The following is a 21,392-nucleotide window of genomic DNA, read 5'->3' on the forward strand; positions in this document are numbered from 1 at the left end:
CATAGAGACACACCTCGTTAAACTGAAGTCAGTCCCTGTCGTGGGACAGATGGGGACTGCAACGGGTCAAACACGTCCCGCTGATAAGAAGCCTAAAGTGACCACTAAGAAGGGTGCAATGTTAACATTGAATGCTGGGCGTGGTAATTTCAAATTACCCAAAGGTTTAATAGGGGCAAAACTACAGCACAGGTTCAAATAGAGGGCAATTGTGTTAGCTGCTTAATGGATACAGGCTCTCAAGTCACCACTGTTCCCCAGTCGTTTTACAATCAGAACCTGTCACAACATGAGATCCGGCCCCTCTTTGAGCTTTTGGAGGTTGAAGGAGCCAATGGCCAATCTGTGCCTTATCTAGGCTACATTGAGATTAATGTTGTATTCCCAAGGAGTTTTTGGGTGCTGAGGTTGAAGTCCCCACACTAGCATTGGTGGTTCCAGATGTTCGTGCACGTCCCCCAGCCACTAGTTCTGATAGGTACCAACACACTAGATCTACTTTACGAACTCTATCGTGATACCTGTCCTGAAGAGTATGAACCATCACAATATGGTTACAAAGCAGTGCTAAAGATTTTGGGGCTGCGACACAGGCAGCGCAAGAATAACCGCCTTGGTCTGGTCACCTCGCCGGAAAAAGACCCCAGCTAGTTCCAGCAGGACAAACCGTAGTGTTAGAGGGGTTCATCGATGTAAACAATCCTACCACTGAGAAATCTGTCCTCGTAGAACATCCCTCCTTGTCAGCACTGCCAGGTGGGGTGTTAGTTAAACCTTGCCTCATTGACTTGCCCCAGAAAGCACCATATAAAGTGCCGGTCGTAATGACTAATGAGCTGGATCATGATGTTGTTATTCCCCAGAAGTGTGTGATTGGGGAAATCAGTGCATTTCAGCATGTTCTCTCACATGAGAATTGTGTGGTGACACCAGATTCTAGCACCAAGCAGAAGCTAGACTTCAACTTCGAGGACTCACCCATAAGTGCTGAGTGGAGAGAGCGAGTAACACAAAAACTTGCCAATATGCCAGAGGTCTTGGCAAGAAAATGACATTGACTTTGGGCGAACTAATCAGGTAAAACATCAAATCAAGTTATCTGATGAGACTCCATTTAAGCACAGGGCACGCCCCATACACCCAAATGATCTGGAAGCTGTCCGAAAGCACTTGCTAGAACTTCAACAGGCAGGTGTGATCAGGGAGTCCACATCACCCTTCTCTTCTCCCATAGTGGTGGTGAGGAAGAAGAATGGGGATGTGCGTCTCTGTGTTGATTACAGGAAGCTCAATTTGCAAACAGTGAAGGATGCTTATGCACTCCCAAACTTGGAGGAGACTTTCTCCACGCTGACTGGTTCCCAGTGGTTTTCTGTCCTCGACTTAAAATCTGGTTACTACCAGATTGAGGTTGATGAGGCTGACAAACCGAAAACAGCTTTCGTCTGTCCCATTGGATTTTGGGAGTTTAACCGTATGCTGAGGGCATTACGAACGCTCTCAAGCACATTTCAGCGTCTCATGGAGAAATGCATGGGGATATGAACCTGAAGGAGGTTCTTGTCTTCCTTGATGACATCATTGTTTTCTCTAAACGTCAAGAACATGAGACCCGACTGCTCAAAGTTCTGAACCGTTTGAAAGAGTATGGGTTGAAATTATCCCTGAGAAATGTAAATTTTTCAGACATCAGTGAGGTACTTGGGACATGTTGTGTCTCGTAATGGGGTGGAGACTGACCCTGAAAAAGTGAAGGCTCTGCAAACTTGGCCAGTGCCTACTGATCTGAAAGAACTGAGGTCCTTTCTTGGTTTTGCAGGCTATTACAGACGCTTCATTAAAAGCTATTCTAGTCTAGTGAAGCCCTCACCAATCTGACCTCAGGTTACCCACCCCTTCGCAAAGGGACCAAGCCCAAAGCCAACACTCCTCAGTATCATGACCGAAAAAACCCTTTGGTGAGCGATGGACTCCAGAGTGTGGACAAGCTTTCGGCGATCATTGAAAAGCTAACTACTGCTCCGATCTTGGGTTTTGCTGACCCCAAGTTGCCCTACACTCTCCATACGGATGCCAGCACTATGGGGTTGGGTGCTGCTTTGTATCAGGAGCAGGAGGGCAGATGAGAGTAATAGCATATGCTAGCCGAGGTTTGTCCAAGAGTGAGTCTCGCTACCCTGCCCACAAACTAGAGTTTTTAGCTCTAAAGTGGGCAGTTACAGAGAAATTTTCTGATTACCTCTATGGTAGCCAATTCACGGTTGTAACTGACAGCAGTCCCTTAACATATGTTCTGTCTACAGCCAAGTTGGATGCAATGAGCTATCGTTGGCTAGCAGCACTCTCCACGTTTAATTTCCAGCTTCAGTACAGAGCTGGGAAGTTAAATTCTGATGCAGACGGTCTTTCAAGACGACCACATGGAGAACTGCTCAATGACACAGTTTCACAAAAGAGCAGGAACGTATACAGCGGTTCACTGAAACACATCTGTCTGGTCAAGGAGTCACTCTTGGCTCAGACGTGGTCCCAGCTATCTGTGAGAGGCACCTCATTGGCTGTAGCCCAAGTGAAGATGAAGAGATGGATTGTGCTTTCACCCTGGTAGACTCTTTAGCCATGTCTGTATCTGCTATACCAGATGAGTTTGTGAATGAAGATCAGTGTGGTGGGTTACCAGTTATTCCCCATATGCCAGTAGAGCAGCTTAGAGCAGAACAACGAGCTGACCCGTGTTTGAGGGAAATTATAGCTCAACTTGAGACTGGGGACAAGGTTCCACCCACAGTTAGAAAGCAGCTGCCCGACATTCCCTTACTAATCAGGGAATTCAGTCGCCTTGAGCTACACAATCAAATACTGTACCGAACACGACAAGATGGAGGTTGTGTAACCTGGCAACTTGTTCTTCCAGAGCAGTTTCGAGACACAGTCCTCCGTAGTCTCCATGATGATATGGGCCACTTAGGGATTGAACGCACTCTCGACCTGGTGAGAACAAGGTTTTACTGGCCAAGGATGGCTGCAGATGTTGAGAAAAAGGTCAAAACCTGTGATCGCTGTGTCCTGAGAAAATCCCTTCCTGAAAAAGCTGCTCCTTTGGTCACAATAAAGTCCACCAGACCTCTTGAGCTTGTTTGTATGGACTTTTGTCCATTGAGCCTGATAGGAGCAATATTAAGGACGTCCTCGCACTTACAGACCACTTTACTAAGTATGCTATTGCCGTCCCAACACCCAATCAGAAAGCTCAAACAGTTGCCAAGTGCCTGTGGGATAATTTCATTGTCCATTACGGCATTCCTGAACGCTTGCTTAGTGACCAAGGGCCTGACTTTGAGTCACACATCATCAAAGAACTATGCAACATCATGGGTGTTCACAAGATTCAGTACTACGCCCCTACCATCCTAGGGGAAACCCTGTAGAGCGTTTTAATAGGACGCTGTTGAGCATGCTTGGTACATTGGAAAACAAGGACAAATCACAGTGGCATAGCTTTGTGAAACCATTGGTTCATGCGCATAATTGTACGAAGAACGACGTTACAGGGTACTCACCTTATGAATTAATGTACGGCCGTAAACCCAGATTGCCCATTGACCTGGCTTTTGGTCTTCCCCTCAGAGACGACAGCTACAAGTCACATTCGCAATATGTGCAAAGTTTGAAGTCACGCCTGGAAGAGAGTTACAGGATCGCGGCACAAAATGCAGCAAAGATTGCTGACAAGAATAAGACCAGATTTGACTTATGTGTAACCGCTTCTAAATTGGAAGAAGGAGACAGAGTTTTAGTGCGTGCTGTACGCTTAAGAGGAAAACATAAGCTTGCTGATAAGTGGGAGTCAGATGTTTATGTGGTGGTAAAGCAGGCGGAGATCTCCCAGTTTACACAATAAAACCTGAGAACAAGGACGCTCATTGGCGAACTGTCCATCGAGATCTCCTACTCCCTTGTGGTTTTGTCACACCCACTAAGGAGAATCCTGTTATGACAAACTCCACACGCAAGCCTGTAACACGGCAATCAGCTAAACAGGATGATGAGACTGAACCTTCTGAGACAGAGGAGGATACCGTTTGGTTTCGTGGGAGGCTTCCCAAAGAAACCATTCGATTCACCACAGTGTACGAGGTTCCAAAATCATGCCCTGATGCAGACGAGGGTGAGGCAGCACAGATAAATTTAACTGAAGACTGCTTAGCTGTTAATGATACGGTAGTCAGAGAAGACTTGTCTCATGACAATGCAGAAATCATTCTTGAGGATACTGCCTTGGATGCCGTGAGTGAAAGACGCTCGGCTGCTGATGTACCTGGAAGTGAAAGTGACTTAGCAGACACATCCACCTTTCAGGGAGATGTTCTTCTAAGCAGAGAAGACTCTGACAGTGAGCCTGAGGCCCTTAACAAAGAAGATTCACAACAAAGTGTGGAAGGTGATAAAACGGACACTCTTCGACGTTCAGTGAGGAATAGAGGTCCGCCAGAAAGACTGCAGTACACACAGTTGGGAAATCCCCTGATATCTATTGTGCAATCCTTATTCCAAGGCTTGAGCTTAGCTTTTACTGATGCTTTGCAAGAGAGTAAGGAGTTTGGAACTTACCAGGAGCCACTCTCTCAAGTGGTGAGGTCACAGCCATCTCCCATGCAAAGGGACTTGCATGAATTTAGGAGGGGAGAGTGTAGCCCAGTGGCAAACAGATGCAATTAGAGACTGTTTATTGTAATTATTATTAAAGGTGTTTTATTCTTTTCAGTTAAAAACACTCAAATTGGAGAGAGACTCTAAAGGAAAAATCCAAATTATTTTGTATGGAATTGCATTATTTGTGTTATTTATTTTTTTGTTTCTTAAAGGTTATTTTTTGACCTGGATACAAATGCAGTTCATCCAATGGGATTGTTTGTCCCGCCTTGTGTTTTCATGTTTGGTTGCGCTGCTAAGGCTGCTTAGACCACACGCGCCATAGCTGTACCTGTGGGGAAAACGTGGTAGCTGTTGGTGTCTGCTTGATTAGCCGCCAGATTTGGATAGTCAAGCTAGTTTTATGAATACGAAGTGCTTTGCACTGGTGAGTAACGAAACTGTTATAGCCGCTGATCGGCATCCTGAAATGTTAACGTTGTTCGCTTCAAAAACGAACGCTAATGGTGACGGTACTATGCAAGTAGCTAGCGGGCACTAGCTAAACGCACACACTCCGTTGTTAAGTGTTAAAAAAACATATTAGCTGTTGTTAGGTTAAAAAAAACTGTATGTCTATCTGTTGAATTGAAATGTTTTATTGTGTTACTTTTATTCATCACTGTTGTTACTTGACAGTAAGCAGAGTATATTGAGTTTGCTGCTTTTAATGAGCAGTGTGAATTGCTTTAATGATTGGTGATAGCTACATTGCCATGTAATGAAAACATTTAGAATTTGATTAGTTGTACAACATTAGAAATAAGACTTGAAACACATTTTGTTCATGCTTTATACCTTAAACAGAAGTGTTGTTAGTTAAGTGTGAACAATGTTCAATTGAAGTAATTCTGACCTCACTCTTAGGTCAGGTTTTTTGAGTTGGAGAAAGAAGCCGAGACTCCCCGGAGAACTTTGGATTACAGACTTTGTGGAAATCCGCAGAAGAGGAATAATTTTCCATTGCAATGGATGGCGAGCCACAGCCCATTTGGAACTGAATCTTGAAGTCTGGTTGCCTGAACTGTGGTAGGACAAGACTGTGCAAACCATACACCGATCGTGGATTGAACTCACACCAATAACTCACCAGATCACCAAACAGGCCTGATCTGGATCCTATTGACACTTTAAAAGACCCGGGTCTAACATTCGTTTCTTTTTATTTTGGGTATCTGTGCGCGCACACACAATTTTGGGTATTATTGTCAAATGCAATACAGTGCATAACTTTGAAATACAGTTAACCCATTGCTTCATCATTTGCAGTTGTGTTTTCATTGTGGTTACCCATCCTCTGGGCTCCTGTCGTTCCTGAAGTCTTCTGATTTGCCCATTGTTTATATATTTTGTTACATACTGGTTACATTTATCTCCCACTTTGCGCCAGAAAGAGGAAACTAGCGGAGGTCGCATTAAACAACAGAAGCAGCTTTAAACTTCATCAGCTGTTGTTAGAATTTATTTAATATTAATTTCTAGTATCAGCTGATGTTTGCTGGAGCCACAGCTGTAAAGCTGCTGGTCATGATGTCGGTTTGTATATGTGGTGAGAGGGAATCATGAAGATGAAACCAGGAGATGTCCTTACTGAATCATCAGAGCTGAACAGGTAAGTTATGAACTGTTTCTGAGAGACAAATAACACCAGGATCCTTTGTAGCTGACAGCTGGTAACTGTGCAGGGGCGGGCGAAGCAAAGTGTTGCCAGGGGGGAAGGTAGGGCATTAACAGGGAAAGGGGGGCACAAAGAAATACTTTTCTTTCTTGTTCTCATTTAAAATTTCTAGCTTTTAAAAAATAATTATCTGAATCTTACAACCAAAGTTTTTATCTCATGTCAAATGTATAGAAATCCATTATTCTACATAGTAATTTTTTCAGGGTCCCATCATAATTTCTTCAGAAGTAGCTAAGTACTGTATATGATGCCAGTATTTTCCCACATTTTCTAGATACTGTACCAGTACTGACGTGTTCTCCGTTGTTTTTTCCCTACCAATTTGAGCATCACACCTTCTGTATCACATGGTATAAGGCTCCGCCCTTGTCATTTGTTGAGCAGGAAAAGTGAGCGCTTGTTTTCATGCAGATTACGTACCGGATCAAAATGCGGTACAATTGTTGTTGTCTTTTTTTTTTTTTTTTTTTTTTAAATCGTTGTCATTTGAAAATAAGATCGCACATAAGTCTGAATTGAGATCGCGATTTTCTAACGATTAATCGTGCAGCCCTAGTAATAAGCAAATGAATAATGCAGGAAACAGAGATTTGAGACGGGAAACTGTTCTTGAAGTACACAGAGAAAGAGAGAGAGAGAGAGCTGTGCATGAAGTGTGATTTTATTGTGGTGGAAGCAAAACGGCAAAAGTAAGAGAAGATTAATGACGACATTTATCAAATGTGAACCGTAGTTTGCTGCTTCTTTTGCTGCTGGTTCAGTGAATTTTGGATGGAGAGAGACAAAACCTGCGGCTCAGAATCAAGCAACAAAAAGACATAAACACAAAGCGCGGAGCCACCAACGCATCAGAATCTTTGGGCTGTTGGCTTGATAGCCCTGACCAGGGGTGATTCTAGGATCAGAGCTTTGGGGGTGCTGAGCACCCAGAGAGCTGCCCATCCAGGCAAGGTAAACTTTACTTGTCACGATGAGACTTCTTCCCTGTCTCTGTTAGTCCCTGCATCCTTAAATGTCTCCAGTTGTCCCGAGTTCCCTCTGACTGTCTCCTTGGTGCATTTAAACCCCCGTTCTTCCCTGTCCTTATCGTCTGTTGTCTTCATCTCCATTATCAGTCATCATACCCTCTCTGTGCAAGTCTGCAAATTTCTTTATTAAATCATAAGATTCTTAAATTCACCAAGTCTCTCTGTGCCTGGGAATTTAAAAAAATACATATCCTAACCTTAATTACTGTGGGAGAATAATGAATGATGCTCACAGTGAGTAAAAAGTAAACTGAGTGCATTTTTGGACAGAGATTCACTTTTAATGTGTATGTATAATACAGATACATAAAAATACACTCCAAAAATAGAAGAGTCCTTGAAATGTACAAAATATTATTAAAAAAATTTGAAAAATTGAGACACCTTGGCCTATTCTACAATGTATACAATGTATGAAAAGATCTTTACTGCAGATGCTACTATGGCCCTGCAGATTTTTTTCATTTATTTTATTCTATGTCGCCTCACCTTGAGGTTGGCAAATTTGTCTATCACATTTTGGTGGTCAAGTCTCTCAAGCATCTCTTTCTCAGCTGACATCACAGCCAGGTGCTGGAGTCTGCTTTGACCCATGGTCCTTCTCAGCCAGGTATGGAGCTGATGAAAGACACTAAAAGACCTTTCACAGCAACAGCTGCTAACTGGGTTTGTTAGGGCAACCTGAATAACAGTTTTCAGTGTGGGGAAAATCTGATTATCCAGAAGATTGTACAATGTTAACATATCTGGGATGGCACCATCCTCACTCTTGAGCTTCAAAAAGTTTTTGGCAACCGTGACTTCCTCTGACTGAAGCTCAATATGGTAATGCAGTGCCAGGGCTGATAACCCAGTTTGTTTTGAAGACTCTGTATAGCAGCTTTAATATAGGGAGAACACAACTTCCAGATTGTATGAGTAAAATTAGTTGGGGGTTTTTCTTTGCCAGTTTAACTTTTTTTTGAAAACTTTTGCCTGTTTGTATTCCCTGTCTGTTTTCTTACCTGGTTCTTCCTGAACTTGTACTTTCTCCTCATGTTCTCCTCTTTCGTCTCTCCCTCTTTCAACTGACAATCATACACAAATAGATTGTATTCAATTATTTAAAAAAAAAAATACTATTAAGATCACTAATAAAAAAAGTCCTCTCTCAGTGTACTTTCAACCAAAAGGCAAATAACCAAACCACATGTACATCTAATAAAGGATATAAATATTGAAACACTGATCCAACATTATCCTTTATTGATGGATCATTTGATCTGATCTTATATGAACCTGGCTGTCTCTCTGTACACATACATACAACAGGAGCTATAAGGTTAATGGGCATCCAGTCAGTTAGCAGTTAGTAACTTGGGTTCAATATCGGCACATACACCTAGGACAAATTAACCAGTTTCACACATTACATTTCAAACAGGACAGTTTTAACAACAGCAGGCTACGGATAGTGTTAAGTTTTAGATTTTAAATAGGCTATTGTTGTAAAGGCTCACCTTCCAGCACATTCACTTCACCAGATCACTGCTTATTCTCATTCTGATCGGATGAGCCCATGATGCTGATTATTTAAACCCTGAGCCTTCCTTCCTTCACAACATGGTCCTCCGAGCCGGAGCAGTGTTAGCATCATGGATTCACAGCAGCCATTGACTGAAGGTTTGAGACGTTCCAGTCGTGATAGTCGACCTCCTGCCCACCTGCAGCAGTATGACGTTCAGTATCCTGGAAGTAGAAGAGCTACATGTGAGACAGAGAGTCAAACCGAATGCCAACACAGTGACAAAGACACACATGGGCTGCAGAATCCTGTCGGAGAGTCAGAAAGTCAACCAGAGACACGTCCTGCTCCTTTACCTACCAACCAAGATGAGGTTATGAGGGAACTCCTGAGGACGATGAGGGAGATCAGGCAATTTATGTTTCAATCATCTCCTTCCCATTCTCGTAGCTCCAGATCTTCAATTCGCACCGTCTCATCTGATGGAATCAAATCTTCAGTATGCAGTTTACGAGCCAGTCCTCAAACACATCAACAACATGAGCAGTTCCCAGTGATTGATACAGCAACCTGTCAATCACCCTTTCAGCCCCCACAGATTAGCCGTCAGTCTGGTTTAGTTCCGGCTGCCAGCCCTCCTTTACCTAATTCAACAATATTAGATGCTGCAGTTCCTTCAAGTGGTTTGCCTAGACCAGTTTTTCCTACACCAGACGAGACTCCTTTTAATTTCCTGGCCACACCACTGCAGGGTCCCCACCAGATTTCATGTGTTCAACCTGCTGTTCCTCTAAATGAAGACCCCGCTCAACCTCTCGTTTGCATTCCAGAACCAAGGCAGCACCCTCCTGTAAAGCAGCAACCAGCTACATCCAATGGCTTACATGAACAGAAACCTTTGGTACCTGTTACTGCTAGCTCGGGTCACTCCTCTAGCATTAGAACACATGTGTATAAGCTTGAGGGTCCTTCTTTCCCAGACCTTACCAGTGAAGATGAAATCCAGTATAGGCTGTTACGAATGGCCCTTACTAACCTTCTTGACCCTCATGAGACCGAGCACTTCAAATATCATGTCCTTCTCGATCATCTGAAAGTAGACCAAGCTAAACGGTTAGCTATTTCCTTTTCCTATGCTCCTGACCCACACACTCGAGCCATCAAAGCCCTTGATGAGCGTTATGGGCAACCAAGACAGCTAGCATTGAAAGAGCTAAAGAATATACTGGAACTGCCTCCTATCAGAGCAGGTGATGGTCGGACTCTGGATAACTTTGCTCTTCGTGTGCAAGTTTTAATTGGTTTGCTTAGCACTATGGGTAATCAAGGACGGACAGAACTAAATTGTGGCTCCCATGTCGATCGCCTACTTGAAAAGTTGCCTGCAGAGCATTCCAGTCGCTTCAAACGGCACATTTACAGGGAACAAGGAGATATGATGTATGACTTACCTTTGTTCTCGTCCTGGTTGCAAATGGAATGCAAGTGTCAACCAAGAAAGGACAGTCGTGTTTCATCCAACCAGCCACGACCTGCCCGTAAGTACACCTCTCCACTCACAACAATATTACATGGGACAAATCCATCCGATCCTGTACAGGCAGCACAACCCATCATAATGACTAAGGCAACATGTGCATATTGCTGCTCACCTGAACACCACATTAGCAAGTGCCCTGAGTTCATTAACAAGACAAAGGATGAGAAAATAAACTGGATAAAGAGAAACAAACGGTGTTGGCGTTGTGCTAGGACTCATCAGGCTGCAAAGTGCGATCTGAGAAAAGACTGTGCTACCTGCATGAGAAGATATCTACAGATCCTGTGTGAGGTGAATCAGAGACTTAAAACTGAAGTTAATCCTGTAGTGAGGACACTGTACTTTGATAAACCTAGTGACTGTCCTAGTGTACTATTAAAAGTTGTGAAAGTGCTCCTGCGAAATGGCAAAAGAACTCTTGAAACATATGCCGTACTTGATGATGGCTCCCAACGTACCATGCTTCTGACATCAGCAGCTCAGCATCTCCACCTAACTGGGAAAGCTGAAAAATTATCACTCAGAACTGTCCATCAAGAAGTTGAAACTATTCAAGGTTCTTCTGTAAGTTTCCAAATTTCTCCCATCGCACATCCAGAGAAAACTTACACAGTTAATGCCTTTGCTACAAGTCACTTAGCACTTTCAGACCACACCTACCCCGTATCATCTCTTCAACGGAGATACAAGCATCTTCAAGGTATCCCATTAACCTTTATTAACAAAGCAGCTCCACTACTGCTCATAGGCTCTGATCATACCCACCTTATTACGCCTGCACCAGTTAGACATGGACCATTTGGATCTCCTGCAGCAGTCAAAACCCGCTTAGGATGGACACTCCAAGGTCCAATCACAGACTTCCAACCCCAGAGCAGTTCCACGCATGCCCAGTGTTTGTTCACATCTTCCAGTTCAGGTTCAGGAGAACCGCTCCAGCACATCCTTGTGTCCGCTGATGGCTCTGAATTCATTCAGCCACCTCATACTCTACCATCAGCAGTACCTACGTTGTCACCTGCAGTGCCGCTATCACCAGTTCCACCGCCTGTGGCTGCCATTCCGCCAGTGGTCAGGGCGCTGCCTGCTCCTGCATCACCTGGTCCTACCTCTGCCAAGCCCCGTACATTGCCCCCAGCACCTGCACAACTGCCCGACGGTCTGCAGGTCTGGGCCTGCCGCTGCATCCCACGCGGTTGGCATTTGGACCTGCTTTGCCGCCACCGCTGGCTACATGGTCGGCCCCCTGAACTGTCTGGCCTGCGTTTTCAACCTCTAGGTCGACCCCCTGAACCTATATTAGACCTGTAGCATGTCTGATTCCTCTGCCCCCGCTTCGTGAAAAAGAGCATCTCTAATCCTTTGAACATATTTCTCAGTAGAAATATGGGGGCGGCTGTTGTAAAGGCTCACCTTTCAGCACATTCACTTCACCAGATGACTGCTTATTCTCATTCTGATCGGATGAGCCCATGGTGCTGATTATTTAAACCCTGAGCCTTCCTTCCTTCACAACAGCTATATACATTTCAATGGGAGCAACAGGACGGTCAAATGTTGCTGATTTCACTACAGAGTGGGACGGATTGTAGGGCAGCAAACATAGTCAGGAAACATTTTCAACACTGCAGGTTACCTGGGTGTAATGTTTTTTCAGCTAAAAAGAAACATGGTCTGACTCCTACCTAACTATATAAATAGTAACTGAAGGTTAAATGCAGTTAATGTCCTGTTTTAAGGCAGGTGCTTCCACCTCCGCTCCGCTGCGTCTCAGCCACCATCGCTCTGGCAGCAACGGCGCTAGAGCCAGAGTAGGGGCGAGGCGAGCTGGAACAAACCATTTTGGGAGGGGAGTGGTTATCTATACTTTTGTTGTTAAAATGTTGCATCTCAATTACGTACTGTATGCTGAAGCACCCCCAAAAAATGGGCTAAAATCGCCCCTGGCCCTGACTATCTCTGATTGGTTTAGACCACGATAGGGGCATAATGTGTGTCAGTTGTTGACCACATGGAGACTTTCAGAGTTGAGGAGAATTTATATTTTTATATTTATATATTTTATTTTTTCACTCGAAAAGTTGGTCGCACTGGTGTGACCTAGGATTTTTTTTTTTTTTTTTGTCGCACCGTTGAAAAATTTGATCATATTTGCAACTAAATTGGTTGCACTCTAGAGCCCTGTTACACGTGGAGTTTTCTGCTTTGTATCTGTAAGCAGACCTTAACAAAAAAAAATTGTAACTTTTTTTTACAAACACAAATCTTTTTTACACACACACACACACACACACACACACACACACACACACACACACACAAATTCTCATCTGTAGATGGACAAACATAAAATTTTCACATATTTTGATTTACAAGGTTACAAAACTCTGTTCACAAATACGCATTTTAGTAACAAGTACAAGATATTTATGACCACAATTTGAGCCCATAGTCATGTGCCTATTATTTGTCTTGCAGTGCCTGTGATGAGAGACAGATTTGGAGATATTCCTGGTGAGTAATGATGCTGTTGTCTACATCTGTAAGCTGTGTAGCTACACATCTGTTAGCCTCAGCATCTATCAAACATGTTTAAACTTGCCATAAACAATTTATTAAGATATCACTGAAATGTGTGGTTCTGTCAGTAATGACAGATAAGGAGAAATCTGTCCTGAACCTGACTTCAGTATCACTGTTTATTGTTGTCGCTTTGAAGACTGACACAGCACCCGACCTTTTTTAAAAATGTGAATAGGCTGTTGCTGAAAGTGTTGTGACGTACAAACATAGTATATCATCATTCTGTTGCCGTATTTGCACATCATGTTTAAGCTGACGCACATGTGACTCTCCTGCATAGGGCTGTGCGATATGACCAAAATCTCATATCCCGATATAAAACCTCTATCATCCGATAACGATATAAATCACAAAAATTTAACATTTTCTGTAAATCCTGTGAATCTCGGGCAGCGGAAGTGTTTCCAGCTGGGCGTTGTGTAGCTGGAGTCGAGTGTTTTACTGATGCATGAAACTACACATTTTTAGACATAGGTTTTAACGACCGCCGTTTTCTTTGCGGCGTGCTGCGGGAAAAAGCCTGTTCTAACGTTTGAGTCTAAGGTTTATTTTTTAGCACCTGACGGCTCTTTTTTGCTTCTCATCGGTAAACACTCTGCATACTATTTCCCGTGATTCCGTTTATTTTGAAAAGTCTCAACAGGATCTTGAGCTTTATTGTGAAAGGTTTATGTGGAAAATAAAAAAGCGGACACGTGATGGTTTTACCTTCGTTGTTGCTAACGACAACGCATAAAAACAGGCGCTTGTCTGTCCATAGTGTGGTTATATTACATATAAGAGAAAGAGAGAACTTTAAGAAATTCATATAGCCACTACAGTGACCATCAAAACGATGAAAAAATATTGCCGTAAACAGTTTATTTTGCGGCGCCTGAAACAAACGATAGCGTAAAATAAAACAATAGATGTTTTTATATCGTCATCCGATATATATCGTTAGATCGAACAGCCCTACTCCTGCACTATAAACACCTGAGAGCAGCAAATCTATTATAAACCTGAGAATTAGTATAACTGTGATGTGGATTTGAACATGGCAGTGCAGGTACTGATGTGTCAGGCACATGCTGTCTAGCTAAGTTATCAATCAATCAGAACTTTATTTGTCACATGCAAGTTACCCTGCAGTGAAATAAGACCCCCCCCCCCGACCTTACATACACAACGCAGACATCACATGGGGAGACAGGTCGGAGATCGGTAGCATTATAGAAAAACACTGAAATGTACACTACAATGGGAAAGTACAAGAGTGGGGGGAAAAAAGAGACCTCTACTCATGCTGGGCTCCCATGGGAGGACAGCATGAGAACAGAAAACAAAAAAACTCCTCTGCACAGAAGCACATAAATGTCCACAGCACAACATTATGGAACACGTGACAAGCAACTGGGGTGGGTAGGGGGTGAGGAGAAATCCCAAGCAAACACAGCAGCCATCCTGCCCTGTTATGCTGGTTATGCTCGACGTGTCAGTTGTGTTGTGCACTGATTTTCACATCACGTGTCACACAATCTTTGTGGTGCGTCCGCTGGTCATGCACATCATGATTTTCCAACTTAATAAGTTGTTGCCACGGCCGCTGCAGTGAACGATCACATGAGTGTACAATTTTGTTTTTCCTGCTTTTTTAATGATGTTCCAGCACAGAAGCTCAGAGATATAAGGATACATAAATGGAGTCGTTGGAACAGTTTGAAAACTTGAGTTTGTGGAAAAAACTTTGCACAACACCCTCGACAAAGTCTTGGCTTCTGATTTTGACGATTTCTCCTCCGATATCAGCGCTTATGTTGTGATATTGTCTCAGTGGTGACACCTATCATTCAGAACACTGCAGCGACTTGTGCTATTACATGTTTTACTGGATATTTTACTGCAATCAACCCCCCAAAAACCTAAACATGAAACTACACCTATTGTCTCAACCCTTTCTATCAAAACAAGCTGAAGATTTTCTGAAGAACACACGCGCGCACACACACACACACACACACAAACTGTACATTTAAGCATTTTGAACAGGCTCAAGAGCTCCTGTGTTGCAGAAAGTCAGAGTTTGAGTGTGAGAAGTGTTTGTTTCCTGGTCCTGTAGCTGCTATGTTAAGCTAACCATAGCTTATGTGCTAATGTCGTCTATGTCTAAGCCCTCTGTGAACCCACATCGCTGTTAGTTTTTCTTTTTATAAGGACTTTGTGAGGTGCTGGGATCGACTTGTTTCCTAACATATGTTTAATGAATCAGTCAGTTTAAAGACCAATTACCATAATTGTAGTTTTTCTTCAGAAGAGATCACACATTTTTTTTTATATTAAAAGTAATTGAAAGCAGTGACACATTAATTTGTTATTCACATTGTAATTTAGGTTAACAAATACAAACATTTCTTTGCAGTATTCAGCATTGTAGTTCTGTGGTGTTAAGCAGGTGCTGATTCTTTATTCTTTCTGAGACGTTAAAGGAGGTGAAAAGACTGATCAAGTGATTGACACAGCCTTATTGTGTTCACAGGTGCAGCTCCGAAGCCAATTGTTCATGTCCTGAAAATCACAGAGGACGAGGCGCGGCTGAAGTGTGAGGTCAGAGGTGCTTTTCCAAAGCCTAAAGTAGAGTGGAGGGACGAGGATGGAAACATCCTTCCTGCTGAGGAGCCACAGGTGTCACACACAGGAGAGCGCTATAACATCACCCTCCTCACCACGGTGACCAGGACAAACAGCAGCCTCTTCCACTGTGTAGCCACACAGGAGGAGATCGGCCATGTGACAGAGAATAAGCTCTCCGTCAATTTCTGTGGTAAGATTTGTTTTTTGGCATTTTGTAGAACAAATACCTGTAATTGTTGTTTCTGACAGAATGCTTGGAAGAACCTACTTTCTAAGTAACTTGTAGGTTTGTCTACTTGGGAGAACTTTTACTGAACCACAGAAAATATTTATTTGATGTTCCTTTTTTAACATCAGAATTGATAAGGGCTTTGATTTGACCCTTTTGGAATTTTAAATATTGTGTAACTCTGTTAAATTAAAATCTTAATGTGCTTATTCCTCAAATATTGAATTATTCGCTGTGTGGGATTAAAAAGAAAAAACATACACATGACCGCTTTTACCTAGAACTGCCGAGGACGCCATTGTTACCCCATAGAAATTAATGCTTGGTTGCCTAGCAACATTATTGTTTACAGACATTGAAGGCTGCTATAATGTGAGCCAGAGCTGTCTATATGAGGTTGATAAATGAACAAATATGGGACTGTAGTTGAATATGTACGTGGATTGCAATAGTAGTGATCCAAGATGGCGCCAGTGTTCACGGCAAGCCGTCTCCTCCGCTGTTGTTTGCTGTTTGTCGTCCTTCTCTCTATGTGCTGCCCTGATGTCTCCACGTTACATGCCTATGATCACCAAACTCTTTTGAATCTCCGGCCTTTGGACTACCAGACACAAGATTTTAAATGGAGATCTGACAATCCTCCTCCGCTTTCGAAGGACTTTCCTGATTACCTCCGCCACTTACCATCTACCTTCTCTCAAAGGAAACGTTCACGGAGACGGGGTAAACGTGGTGGCATCCGTGTTCGTATCAAGGCCTTTTTAAAGTCTTATGTTGCGACAAATGATCGCTATTCTATAAATATCTTGTCATCTATTCCTGCCCTCCGAGACCATGCTAACTTCAGACTGTTCTGTCATCGCTGGATTCGCCCTGTTGGACTTTATGGTTACCTGGATCTCCCAGCTGATCTTCCACCCGCTCGGTGCTAGGTGCGGTCCTACAGAGGAGGTGCGAATCTCGGCAACCTTCGCCTGCTGCGGCGTTCCCCTACCAGTAACAGTGTGACCATTCTCCGTATGGCCTTGCTAAATACAAGGTCACTGGCGAATAAGACTTTTATTTTAAATGATCTTGTTCTATCGTCGGGACTGGATTTCTTATTCCTGACGGAAACTTGGCTACGCCCCGCCGAACTTTTTCCCTTCTCGGAGCTGCTCCCACCTGACTATGCTTTTATCAGCTCACCCCGGACCACTGGAAGAGGTGGAGGGCTAGCTTCAGTTTTTAAAAACAAACTTCAATGTTGGCAGCTGCCACCTGTTCTGTACCCCAGTTTCGAGGTGCAGTTATTGGAAGTGAACTGCGTCCCCTCCATCCTCTGCGCTGTGGTGTATCGCCCCCCGAAACTTATCAAGGATTTTCTTCCAGAATTTGCTGATCTACTGGGGAGCCTTGTGTTACGTTATGACCGTATACTAATTGTTGGTGACTTCAACATTCATGTTTGCTGTGAGGACAGTTCGCTAGCTAAGGATTTCCTCACTCTTATTAGCACCCTCAATCTCACCCAGTGGGTAAGTGAACCAACTCACACTAAAGGTCATATACTTGATTTGGTACTATCTTATGGTCTGGATATTTGGACTCTGGAATTTCTGATCATTTCCCGGTTTTGTTTAATACTGTTGTGAGCGATGTGGATTTGAACAGTGATGGTCCTGTGTGACAAACGCGCACGATTAACTCCCAGTCAGTCACCCACTTCATTGATGCTTTCCTTGACTCTCGCCTCTCTGATGCTAACTGTGATGGGTTTTTATCAGCGGATGAGCTTGCTAACCTCTTTTATACTACATGCGCTGACATTCTTAACTCTGTGGCACCTCTGAGGATTAAACGTGCCAAATCCTCACAACCCTGGCTAAATGATACTACTCGCGCCCTTAGGCGTGAATGTCGTCGTGCTGAAAGAAAATGGAGGAAAGACAAACTGCACGTCTCTCTGGACATCCTCCATAATTGTTTATCTAAGTATCAAAAGTCTGTTAAAGCTGCCAAATCCGCCTTTTTGTCTAGCATTATTATGGCTAATAGCCACAACCCTCGAGCCCTTTTTAATACTTTTAACTCTGTGATAAACCCTTGCACTACCACTTATAGGGATGCCTCCCCTGCTCTTTGTGATAAATTCTTAAAGTATTTTTCTGAAAAAATCTCAGCTCTAAGGGCTTCTCATCGATCTCATTCATCATCAGTTTTAGACTCAGTTCCAGCCTCTGAATGCTTGACTGTCTTTCAACAGTTTGAGCCAGTGTCTTATTCTGCTTTAAAAGATATAATTGATCATCTCAAAATCTCTGGTTCCCATACGATATTCTTCCTTCTCGTTTCTTTAAGGAAGCTTTACATGTTATTGGTCCTTGTATCTTATCTCTGCTGAATGCATCATTGTCATCAGGTTGTGTACCGTCTGTCTTTAAGCATGCTGTCATGCAACCTATTATGAAAAAGAAAAATCTTGACCCTAATGGTCTCACTAACTACAGGCCGATCTCCAAACTCCCTTTTATTTCCAAAATATTGGAAAAGGTAGTTCTAAAACAACTTCAGGCCTTTTTAGATGCAAATGGTATTAATGAAAAGTTTCAGTCTGGTTTTAAACCTCGCCACAGCACTGAGACAGCCTTACTTAGAGTTTTTAATGATCTTCTTTTAACTGTTGACTCTGGATATTCTGTGGTTTTAGTTTTACTTGACTTGACTGCTGCTTTTGACACGGTTAACCACAACATTCTTCTGTCAAGATTGGAACATGTTGTTGGTCTCAAAGGTACGGTTTTATCTTGGTTTAAATCCTACCTCTCAGAGAGGTCGTTCTCTGTTGCTATGGGGCAACACTCCTCGGCTTCTGCCCCTATTTATTGTGGTGTGCCTCAAGGGTCTGTGCTCGGTCCTGCTCTTTTCTCTTTGTATATGTTGCCGTTGGGATTAATTTTTAGAAAATACAACATCCCCTTTCACTGTTATGCCGATGATATCCAGATTTACTCACCTTTGAAATCCGATGTGTCTGCTTCTTTGCAACCTCTGTTCAACTGTCTGCATGAAGTTAAAATTTGGTTGTCACATAATTTTCTTACGTTGAACGAGAATAAGACTGAAATCATAGTCTTTGGTAGTCACACTCCGCCAGACCAGTTAGCTGATGCCCTAGGCCCTCTCGCTAGCCATCTCTCGCTCACTGTAAGAAACCTTGGAGTGTTCCTGGATGGCTCTTTTAAACTTGAGAAACAGGTCTCCACTGTGGTGAAAAACAGCTTTTACCAGTTGCGTCAGATATCCAAAGCAAAGCCGTTCCTTCCTTTAAAGGACCTTGAAAAGCTTATCCACGCATTTATTACATCCAGATTGGACTACTGTAACTCCCTCTACTCGGGCCTCCAACACTCTTCTCTTTACCGGCTTCAGTTAATTCAAAACGCAGCTGCGCGTCTTTTAACAGGTACAAGAATCCATGAACACATAACTCCAATTTTAGCCAAATTACACTGGCTCCCTGTTAAATATCGCATAGATTTTAAAATTCTTTTGTTCACTTTTAAAATTCTGAATAATTTAGCGCCCAGCTATCTTTCTGAATTACTCCACTTATATAATCCCAACAGAGCACTTAGATTGTCCAATCACAGGCTCCTAGCACAACCTAGGTCTCGAATGAAGTCGAGAGGTGACCGGCCTTTGCATCCGTGGCACCAAGACTCTGGAATAACCTCCTGTTCATATTCGTACTGCCGAGTCTATCCAGTCTTTTAAATCACGTCTTAAAACTTATCTTTTTACTTTGGCTTTTGATTCTGACTAGTTGGCTGGTCTAGCTTGTTGTGTTGTTTCCTATTGTTTGTTGTCCTCTTTTATTGTTTGTTTTAATTGTCTCATGCTTTTACTGACTGTGAAGCACTATGGTCAACACTGTTGTTTTAATATATGCTATATAAATAAATTTTGATTTGATTTGAATAAAAGATGAATAATTACTGTCAAGCTGAGGATGAGATTTGAGCAGAGCCAGAGCAGGAAGGCTGTGACTGAATGTGCGAAGAACGGGTGGCTTGGTGGCTTTGCAGAGCATTGGTGAAAATGCAGTTGAACTGAACAGAGTCCAGTGTGTGGAGAACTAATCTGAGCTAATAAAGAGTGAAATCAAGAGCAGAATAACCAAACAGGTTTTCAGGTCTGAAACGAGGAGGTAAAGCTGCAGACTTACACTTGTTTGTCAAACCTTAACCAGTGCAGGGGCCTCTCTACACCCCGGACTGCGTTGTGTGATCTTGTGTTGGATTGGGGTGCACTGTAGAGAGACCAGCACATAAAGCACACCTGTCCAGAGAATTGGTTTCTTCCATTCTGATCTCTCCACCACCATAAACATGACTAAAGAGCTATCAAAAGATACCAGTGTAGACAGGCACAAGGTGGCAATGGGCTACAAGACCATCGGGAAGAAGCTTGGTGAGAACCTGACAACTGTTGGTGCAGTTTTTTGGAAATGGAATAAAATGACCATTGTTTGCCTTTGGCCTGGAGCTCCATGCAAGATCTTGCCTCATGGGGTAGGGCAGAGCAAGGTCTTTCATGGAGCTCCAGGCCAAAGGCAAACAATAGTCATTTTATTCCAAAAATATTTATCATGACATATATTTGAAAATTTGCGATAACAATATAAGTGACGATATAATTGACACTAGACAAAATACTTTACAACTCCACAACTTTTTTAGTGCAAAAAATACCCCATCAATGTATTTTCACTTAAACAAGCAGCTGTTTTTTTTATGTGCATTAAAGCTATAGAAAAATTTAACAGTGCAAATTCCTCGCTGACAGTTTAACCAAAAGGCATTTCCAGTGGAAATTGGCCGACATATCCTCAGCATAACCATGTATAATATCCACAAAACTTAAAAGAGGTTATACACACACAATACGGTAATATTATGTTGAAGCACAGTACGTATCACTCCTCGAGGCTCCTGCCTACGATAGCCATAATGCTCCAACAATCCATCAAGCGGTGCGGCTTCGTAGCTTAGCAAAGTCGTACTAAAAAAATTTTTGACAGATTTTTGAGCGCCGTGTACCACATCAAATCGTTTAGGTAATAACTGTAATAATGACGGCCTGCTAGCATGCGCTACCAAAAACAGTGCCTTGTTGTGTATCTGACGGACGAAAGCTAAACCAGTTCCACACCACTGAAGTTGCAGCATTTTTACAAACCAGTTCTGGTTCATCTGTTTCATTCAACGATCCGCTTTCGACCTTCTCATTCTCCGTCGCCGCCATGCTTTTTCCACCATGTGCGTATGAAAACAAAGGCATTGCGCATGCGCGTTTTACCCATATTCTATCGCGATATTTCATTTTCTTATCATTGCCCAACATTATACCGGTATTACCGTGAACGGTATGATTTGTCCCAGCCCTATCATGAGGCGTAGATGATCACAAGAAAGGGATGAAACTAAACAGGAGGAGCTTGTTAATGATCTGAAGGTAGCTGGATCCACAGTCACCAACAACAC

At 42.9% G+C, this 21,392-nt stretch overlaps 1 protein-coding gene across 1 annotated transcript in view; it reads left to right on the top strand.

Annotated features, from left to right (window-relative positions):
- LOC116332807 (CD276 antigen homolog) overlaps positions 1 to 21,392 on the top strand; it is a 47,179-nt gene that overhangs the window by 14,237 nt on the left and 11,550 nt on the right. The window contains exons 4-5 of the mRNA XM_039612688.1: positions 12,924 to 12,959; positions 15,544 to 15,828. Coding sequence (XP_039468622.1) covers positions 12,924 to 12,959; positions 15,544 to 15,828 — 321 coding nt within the window. The remainder of the gene's footprint in view (positions 1 to 12,923; positions 12,960 to 15,543; positions 15,829 to 21,392) is intronic.

The sequence above is a fragment of the Oreochromis aureus genome, linkage group 5 (assembly GCF_013358895.1).
Source record: "Oreochromis aureus strain Israel breed Guangdong linkage group 5, ZZ_aureus, whole genome shotgun sequence".
NCBI classification, from domain to species: domain Eukaryota; kingdom Metazoa; phylum Chordata; class Actinopteri; order Cichliformes; family Cichlidae; genus Oreochromis; species Oreochromis aureus.